A 10,230-nucleotide genomic window follows, 5' to 3' on the forward strand; every position below is an offset into this window, starting at 1 on the left:
AAACAAGAATCTGAGCGCCCCGTTCCGAGGCTCCTACCACTGTCAAACACAATCCGAGGCCATTTCTGGATCCCCGACGACCTGGATTTGCTCCAGGACCCATTCGACGGCCCGTCCTGCTGCTTTGAGGAGCTGGGTAGCTTCGATGATGACATCTTTAGCACCTACATGGACATAGAGAAGCTCAAATGTGCTTGGAGAGATAGAGAGGTGAAGAGGGGCGGGCGGGTGGGTTTTCTTTCTCGTCGTCTTCTTTTCACGGCGAATAAGGCGGAGGAAGAGAGTGAGGGTAGTGAGAGAGAGAGAGAGAGAGAGAGAGAAAGAAATCGAGAGGTGCTGGATTTGCAGAAGAGAGAATGTAGGTGCGGGAGTGAGGGGACAGGTTGGCTTTTTTTTTTTTGTGTTTTTGTATTTGTTTTTAAATTTTTAATATTAAAGTGGATCCATATTGACACGTGGCGCTCAATTATTGTCCACGTGAGTGCCACATCATCAGTTAACAGAAATTCTAACGGAAAACTTAACGGAGGTATGAAACTGTCCCAAAATTAAGACTTGAGGTATGACTCTTGGAATAAAAAAACTTCATGTACCAAATATTGAAAACCACAAAATTTTAGGGTAGTAAACAAAGACTAACCCTTATATATAATATAATGATGACGATCGACTGATAATGTATATTTACGCTGATAATGTATATTTACGCTGGAGGCTGAGTGTGACCAGTTAACGATTAATGCCATGCTCTTTGTTCCCCCATTAATCTTCCTTTACCTTTCCTGTGCCGGGTTGATTCATCACCTTTTAGGTCTTAAAATTAGTGCATGCATAAAGTAATATGGACAATGGAAGAGACAAGCGAGACTAAGGATTAATTTAAGTAGCAGTTGAGAACTTGAGATACGAATAGATTTGGGGGATACGAGTCTTAATTAGGGGTGGATAAAAATACCGAAAATTCCAAACCAAACCGAAAAAAATCCGAAACCAACTAAAAAAATCTCAAACAAAAAATTCCGAAAATTTCGGTACCCAATCCCAAACCGATCCTAAAATTTTGGTACGAGAATCGGTCTCACATTTTCATTCATTCGGTAATCCCAAACCAAACTGAAATTAAAAAAAAAATATTTAATTTTAAATATATATTTGGAATTGTAACAATTGTTGTCTTAACCATTGAATCCAAATAAAACCCTCACTTAGTCACTATCTCTCGACCTCACCCCACCCTACTCTCTCATCCTCGCCGATTTCTCTCAATCTCTCTCCTCCTCCTTATTTACCGTCTTCGAATCCGGCCACATCACACAAGTGACTGACCTCTCTCTCTCTACTGACCTTCCCGATCTCTCTCTCTCTCTCTCTCTCTATCTCTCTCTTTCTCATCCCTCATTGAAAAACATGTTGTAGGAATGGCAGCAGCTTAGGTGATAGCATTATTGATCCTCACCAAGAGTTTGGCTTTGTTTGAAGGACTCAGACTTTCAAGCCTTAAGTTCACGCAGTCTCAGACTCTCTCTGTCTCTCTGTCTTTCCTTCTCGAATTCGAAGCTTAATAGCCACTTACCCTCTCACAATTTGACTCTGACGAACTTTTTCCACTCCGACCACCACCACACCTCACAGCTTCATCACTCACCACCGATTCTCTCCAGTCTCTGTGTGTGTGGGGTTTCGAATTAAGGTTAGGGTTTCAAATTGGGGCTTTGGGTTTCAAATTGGGGCATAGGGTTCGGAATTGGGGGCTCGGGTCAAGGAGGAGGACACAGGTTCGTCTAACTATCTCTTCACTTTGTCTGTCTCTCTAGACCACTGATTCACTTTCACTCTCTCTGATTTCAATTTGGGTTTTTATTGTAGGTTCAGATGATTTCAATTTCAATCTAGATGATTTGGATTTTGATGCAAGTTCAGTTTCGGGAAATCATGAAATACCGAAAATATTTCAGGAATCCCAAAGTTTCGGTTCGGGATCGGTAGTCAGATTCTTGTACCAAAAATTTTCGGTTCAAAATTTCATATGCCATTTTCAGTTTGGTATCCCATACCGAACCAGCCCTAGTCTTAACCAGCATGGATTTTGGGCTTTGTAATACTTAATTCTGCCCTAATCATATTCTTCGGGGGATTCATTTCTCCCATCGTCCCATCCTCGCAGTTGGTTGGGGGATTCATTTCTCCCATCGTCCCATCGTCCCATCCTCCCAGCTGGGACTAATTAAAAGTACAGGACCATCAGACAAACGGAACTATCCATTATTCAGGATAAAGACGCATGAGGTCGAACATGGTGAACTTGGTACAATACTATCCTAACAGTTAGTACCATTAATTAGTCAGTCATTAGCTACATGCTTTGGGCTATTGATTATGTTAGGATTTTTGTTGAGAATTTGAAAGTCCTATTGTAAATTGGTTTTATGGTACTAGGTCATTTCTTGTATTGTCGATTGGTTTTAAAACGTCAACCTTCTTCATGTTATGATAGCAGATTGGCCCAAGCGTGAAAGCTCAATGACCAAATGTGCTCCCCATCACCCAATATGTGTTGTCTACGTGTTGAGAGTGTGAACAATATCAGGAAATTAAGGAATCTTGCATGTCCCTGGGCCGGTAATCTCTATATTGTTAATTTATTTTATGGTAAAACCTCAAATTCCTTCAATTTCCTACATTTTAGATTTAAAGTTTGGTAAGGAAACAATACACTATAATTAAATTGTACCTAATATAAATGATGAGAATACAAGATATGAGTATCACTTCCATTCTTGATAGACTCTTCCTTTGCCAACACATAAGAAATGGAAAAAAAGAAAAAGAAAAGAAAAAGGAAGATCCATGTTGAAAATATGTCTTATTCCCAATTTCAACAAGGTATACCATCACTTGAGATCTTACAAACTTACAAACAAAAATATTGTGGCGATAGGTTACAAACAAAAATATTTGGTGGCTATAGGGTTTCGGAAGCGTGGTAAGGTTATTAGAAATAAGGAAAGACGTAAAATGAGTAAATGGCAATAGAAAGTATAGTTTGTAGTTTGTCCGTAGAAGGTCATTATCGTTTAAGAATAATATTAGGAAAACCAAATTTTAAATCAAATTGTGTAAATTAAATGATGTGTTTGTTGATAATTAAATTATTAATTAAGTTCTATTAACATGTTTATTTATTATTAGTAATACATCATTTAGTTTACAAACTTAATTTAAAAATTTAGTTTATCTTGTATTATCCATCGTTGAATATATATGTAACATGTAGAGTGCGCATAAAGCTACTCAGAATGTATGATGTATCCATGATTAGTGGCATGGCCTATAATCCCGGCAACTTTTTCTTATCTTTTGGCTTTTGCCCCTTTAGATCACATGTGTCACACCACTCGATTATATGTGTACGTGTGTGTGCATCATTGGACATTGGACTTGCATGTATTTGTATGATGCCACTCAGTGTAAAAGGAAATATGTTCTTTTTGGTGTATGAAAAAATACTGGTCAGTCTTACTTTGGTCCAATGTCAATAGATTAAATTGCTTGGAAAAATTCTCTCAAAATAATGCTTAATTGGTTTGGCATTAAATTCGGTTGTACTATTGCTCTAGCATGCCAAGGTTTGGTAACTTAAAACTAAGTTAGGTAATCGAGTTGCATATCATGTCGTGCTTGAATTTTTGATTAAGTTCATCTTACATCCACATCAAACCTAATGCTCGATCTTAAAGTAAAAATTAACATCAGTCTCAATAAGAAATAGGACCTAATTAACATCGTGTACATATACATGTACATACACACACACACACACACATATATATATATATATAAATATAAACAAAAAATGCACAAAAGTTAACTTGAGAGAATACAACAATACTTCAAGACAAAACCTCATTCAACAAAGGGAAAGAGTTAAACATACAATTTTCCCACAAGTCGGCATGCAATTATACCTACCAGTACTGCCTCCGTCAACCCTGTTTTCATTACAACTTTTATTTTCCTCCACTCTGATGACGATACAAAGATGGAAAGCTTACGTTTCTCTCTCTGTGATTCCTCCCTTTTGACTTCTTAAAAGCAGGGCAAGCCACTCTCTCTCTCTCTCTCTCTCTCTCTCTGTGTGGCGAGCTAGCTAGTAAGTTGTGATCATGTACATGGACTCTTGAGTTATAGTGATGAGAGGATTGATTGGTTGAGCCATGGGGCTCGATATCCACAAACAAACCAACAAGCCACGTGACACAAAGATTAAATATTGATGATCATGATGATTATATGGTCCATCACCAACTTGAATATCATCTTAGAAGATTAAAAAAAAGTTAGAATTATTATTGCATTCGGAAAAGATAATAATCAGTACTAAGACTAGCAGTAGTACTCCACTCAGTCACCACCCATTGCCATATATACATATATGATTCTAGACATGAACAGTGAAAAAATAATAGTAGACATTGTAATTAAGCGAAGATAATGGTACTTTGACAATGCGACCCCATTTAAAAGTCCAGAACAAACTTTATTTATCCAACATACATATGTTTATTCTACTGTGCTTGCAATTTATATATTTCTCTGACTTGGACGGGGTAAATAACATTCTTATATGAAATTACATAATATTGGGTTGGTCCGTTATATAGGACCGGTCGACACGTGGCACAGCGTGTCGGAGGATGACAACGATGCTGATCGTCGATCGAAATTCCACAGGTCGAATTCGCTGTTGTTGTAATGGTGAGTGGGATGGTAGGATTTATTGGATGAAGACAATGATCCTCGTAGGGTACTTGGTAATTGGAGTTCATGATCATGATCATCGTTGTCATAAACAATAGTGTTGTGGGGGTCAGAGCTGAAACAAGCTAATTGCCTAGAGGCTTCGGTTTGTCCATTGAGCTGTGAAGCTACAAGGTGGTCGAGAGCTTCCCAGCTGGTGAGTCCTGAGTCCATGTGGTGTGCATTATAATCCATGTTTTGATGATTATCAGTGAAGGGACTCACCTGGTCATTATTCTTCTCTGTGACCATCATCTCCTCATGAATGTTTGGTTGGTAACAATCCTGGCTGCTTGTGGAGTTTGGGCTGTCTAGGGTTGGAAGTTTCAAGAACCTCTCATGGAAGCCATTGTGATTGGTAGTATTACTAATGCCAGTGTTGATTGGTTGGAGGTTAAATCTTGTGCTAATATTGTTAATGTAGGCTTCATTCTCTTCTTCCTTGCATGTCCTTTCCATGTATTGAAGTATTTGCTCCAAAGTTCCCTCGGGGCACGAATCAAACAGTGATTGGCCACTTCTTGTTTCTGTTGTGATGGATGAAGTAGTAGTACTCAAGATTGGGCTGCTCAAACTTTTGTGGAGGTTTTTCTTCTTGAAGATTCGGCAAACCACCCATCCCTCATCTTGTGCTGCCTCTCCCATAACTGTGGACACCTGATATGAATTAAATATATATACATAAGCATCTTTTATTGTCTGATAGATGTTATATTGCCAGTTTTTGAACCACACATTCCATCACCTGTAGTGGTCTAGAAAAATTTCTTAGATATAGAACGTAAATAAGAAAGAAAAGGATTTTTGCACATCATGTTTTCCCTTCTGCACATTCCTCTTTAAAGCTGTTCCTTGATGCTCCTTTGTTTTACTCAATCAAAAGGTCAGAAATAGATAGGACTGTCCATGGAGAGAAAATGGGTATGTGAAAAATCACTTGCCATTAAGAATGATGTTATATTATACGGTACTCAAAATGGCTTACATTAGTGATATTGCAATTGCTAGTATTATTGTCGTCGAGTCTATATTCATGCATGATCCAATCAGACTTTTGGCCATGGGGAGCTCGGCCTTTGTAGAACACCAGAGTCTTCCGCATACCGATACGCCTGCAGTTGCTGCATATCACTTTATCACGGCCGGTTGCCTTCCAGAATCCGGCAGCAGTTGCACGATTTGTTCGTGTTCCAGTCGGGTACTTCTTGTCCTTATGGCTGAAGAAATACCAATCATTCTGCGGTGTAGTTCCTATCTTACATTTCTCTGCAAAAATTCAATTACTCTGATGAAAACTTCGGTTCACACGAATAACTAGTTTGTTCCAGATATGCGCTTTAAATATGTATGTATGTACCTTGTATATCCCATGGCTCAAGCTTATTGAGATCGACATCACGAATGACATCGAGATCAATCCTCTGATTTGAAACCTTCTTCTTCAAGTAGTACTGCAAGAGTTCCTCTTCGGTTGGATGAAATCTGAATCCAGGAGGGACTTGAGATTGCCCATTTACAGATATACTCATGTTTTCAGGCGCCATTTTGATTAACAAGTATTAAACGTTTCTGAGTTCTTCTGAAGAATCTAAAAGAATATGAGGTAGTAAAAACAAGGAGATGGAGTAGTACAGAAGAACTACGAGAGAGAGAGAGAGAGAGAGAGAGAGGAGCTAATAGTATAAGTTGGTGCACGCAAAGAATTATGTTGGGGAGGACTATATATATACGTTGTTGGACGAGGAGGGGGAGTATATACATGAAAAAATTCGAGCTTCTGTTTCACTATGTTGTGAGAAGAGCCACCCACCTTCCATTACATAAAAGTGGAAAGACGTGGGGTCCATGGACTTGGGTATCAACAAGGGGCCCACAGATAGGACAGTGTGGGAAATTAGCTAGTACTGTAAGGCGCAAGCTCACATCCACAACTGAGACCCTGGACCTTAAAATCTCCTCAGAAAACCACCTCTTGAACAACCATGGACCATTCTCTCTCTCTCTCTCTCTCTCTCTCTCTCTCTCTCTCCCTCCCATTTGTGCAACCACCGCGACAGAAAAACAGATAGTGGGGTGTGTACGTAGGGATTTCTCATTCACGGCCCGTTTGATGAGAAAGATAAAAATGTGACATGAAGAAACTACATATGCCGAGCTTCTAGAGAAAGCCCTTTGATTTCTAAATCTCATATATTGTATGAATTCACGAGGCAAACCCTTAGCTCAAAGCTACTTTAGTTTTCCTAAACTGTCCATGGCTGCTCTTGAGTAAGGGTGGGAAGTGCGACCGTCACCCGTATTAAAAGGGGTTCAAAGTTGTTATTGTTATTAAATATTTATACACTAGGGGTGAAAAATAAATTGGTTGCAAACTCACCATTTCTGATATTCGAATTTAAAATCACTCACTTATAAGTAGGCCTGGCAAACAGATTGTGTTTGTTGTGTTTTGTGTCTTTTTCATGTAACACCTGTTATTTGAACGGGTCGTGTCGTGTTACACCCGTTATCTTAACGGATCCTTAACATGTTGAGTCACTTTGCTCAACAGATAAAATGACCCGACCTGTTATGATCCGTTAAGAAAATATTTTTTTTCTTAAATTTGCACATACCACATTGCCACATAAATATTACTTCAAAACATAAAAACATAAAAACACAAATACACTACTAGTCTACTAAAAAATATCAAATGTGCAAGGATATGCAAAATGAATGACCTTTTCTTTTCAAGGTTGTGAAACCTTTCTCAAAGGTTAAAACCTTGCTAATGAAACTCAAAGTTTGCATGTTATTCCTTTTACAAAAACCTTCAATTTCATCTATCATCATGGGAAAATTGTATTGGAACTTTGGTTTGATCTATTGCCTTCAAGAGTTAAGTTGATGTTGTTTTCTGTAAGGTTTTCCACATACCCAATAACGACCCGATTAGTTATCGTGTTGATCCGATAACCTGTTTATTTCATGTTGTTTTGTGTCAAGTGAACCGGTCGTGTCAGAAATTATCAGGCCTACTTATAAGTAAAGAGAATACTACCAAATTATAGTATTAAGTGCCAAACTAATTATATATTAATAGAACAATTAATAAAGAAAACAAAAAATTAACTATAACATGCGCTCATCTGTTTCCCAAACCTAGTGTGCGTATAACATTACATTTTTTTTTTCAATTCCAGTCTTTCCTTTTCAATCTTGCTTCAAATATCTCTGATGTTCTTACCTCTAATTTTAGTTATTGCGAAAAATAAGAAACTAAGAAAGAAGTACTTCGATTAAAGTTTTTGAAACCATGTGCTATAATTATGTAATGTTATTTATTGCTTCTATCCATGTTAGAATAGAAGTCTTGAGTCTCTTTATTTACGAACAATTAGTTTTGAGTTGAATGATCATTTTAACAGTATATCATAATAGACTATCGACGCGTCTAAACACAACCCACTTGTTTGTTTCTCCATTTACTCAATCATGATAGCACAGGTATGAGAGCCTTGAGATATACAGAAACCAGCTCAAACTTAAACTAGTTAAACTGTTACTTCAATTTGAGCTTGAATATCAAATTTTCAAGCTAGATTCATAGTTCAAGCTCTCAACTAAATATAATTAAGAAGAGATCAAGTACGAATTAACCAACTACAGAAACATTACATTTGTATTTTACTGTTAAGAGGTACTGCATTAATGAAACTTAAAGAACATCGGTAAAGCGATTGGTGGGATCGCTGTACGTTCACGATTTACCAATGGGACTTTTAAGATCTTCGAAGATAATGCAATCATCAAGCAAATGACCGAATAAAAACATGTTGGTATATTTAATTGTAAGGACAATATTCTATACGTATCGGTCGTATGTAATTAATTTCTGCACCTGCTCTGTTTGTTTATTTCCAGTTTTCTTATTAACATACACCTGCTCTGTTTGTTTTTTCCAGTTTTTCTTGTTTGTAATGCATGTACGTACTCTCTTCCGGCGATTATTGATATATTCTTCCCATATTATTTGAGCTTACTGGTACACATGCATGATAATTAATCAAAACATCTACTCTGGTATATATACTTACATATTAATATATTCTCTAATAACAAATGTGCTAAGTTATTGCTAATAGACAATACCAAATATATTATAGATATACATGTATATGAAAACATGCCATCCTTGCTATGCAGATATGAGTCTAAATATATAAATGGGTGTCATATGTCCCAAGATGACAACCAATAAAGTTGGAAACAAACGTTGGTTGGGATAAAATTGCTCATATATCTAAAAAGTTTTACTACTTATGAATTGAGTTTACACGAGTTCATATTGTTTCACATAACAGGATTTACAAAGTAATCATGGATTTTCGAACTGATATGATTTAGTAACCGAATTCGTTTTTGCTCACCCTTAAACCCAAAATAACTGTTATTCTCCACCAAGATCTGCCATGTGTCTATCTACACATTCTACCCTAACTCAAGTAACAAATATATGAATGTATATTATACCTATAAGTGAGATATGAAACCTAACTAAAAGGTGGAAAAAAAAAAACATAATATGCCTATAAGCCAGACACATTAATCTGTGACATGTTGATTATAAAAATGGTTCTTTAGATATAGACCCTTACAACTCTTATTTCTTAGATAAAAACACATCTAGTTATAAATATCCAAATAAAACTCAAATTTAAAAATGACTGCCAAGTATAGAAGTAATTGACCTATAATTACAAAATATTTACAATTTGTACCACAATATTCAAAATAAAAATCAATAAATGTTATTACTCACCTTAATTTCAACGAAAATATAATTATTGCACATATTATTACCCCAAACACACACATATATACGTTCAAATGTATATATTAGTATTACTACCATAAGCTCAATATATATATATATATATATGTACACATATATAGTTTACCTATATGATCGTATAGTAGTACTATATATATATAGTTTACCTATATATATAATATTACTATACGTGTTCATATAGTAGTACTATATATATATAGTTTACCTATATATATAATATTACTATACGTTTACACACACACACACACACACACATATACATATACATGCACATTACTATATATATGATCAAACATATTAAACTAATTAATCTACCTATATTTAAATTTATGATGAGCAAATAACATATATTTTGTAGGTAAATTAATATTGAATCAAATAACATTCTTTTATTTCGTACGTAATTTATTTTCCATATATTATTACATATATTTGGCACATTTTATTATTATAAGATATATGTACAGATAATAGGTAAATTAATCTTGAATAAAAAACAATTACTTTATTTTGTAAGTAAATTAATTTTGAATCAAATAACATTTCTTCATTATGTAGGTATTTTATTTTGTATGTATCATCATATATATTGGGCA

At 35.9% G+C, this 10,230-nt stretch overlaps 1 protein-coding gene across 1 annotated transcript; it reads right to left on the reverse strand.

Moving 5' to 3' along the window:
• Positions 1 to 4,516: 4,516 nt before the first annotated feature.
• Positions 4,517 to 6,580, reverse strand: LOC103410219 (NAC domain-containing protein 43-like). The gene is made up of 3 exons (XM_008348962.4): positions 6,155 to 6,580; positions 5,783 to 6,063; positions 4,517 to 5,454 (listed from the first exon to the last, which is right to left on the reverse strand). Exons 1-3 carry the CDS (start codon positions 6,339 to 6,341, stop codon positions 4,654 to 4,656), a joined length of 1,269 nt encoding a protein of 422 aa, XP_008347184.1. The 5' UTR covers positions 6,342 to 6,580; the 3' UTR covers positions 4,517 to 4,653.
• Positions 6,581 to 10,230: the final 3,650 nt, after the last annotated feature.

This window comes from Malus domestica, chromosome 07 (assembly GCF_042453785.1).
Source record: "Malus domestica chromosome 07, GDT2T_hap1".
Lineage (NCBI taxonomy): Eukaryota > Viridiplantae > Streptophyta > Magnoliopsida > Rosales > Rosaceae > Malus > Malus domestica.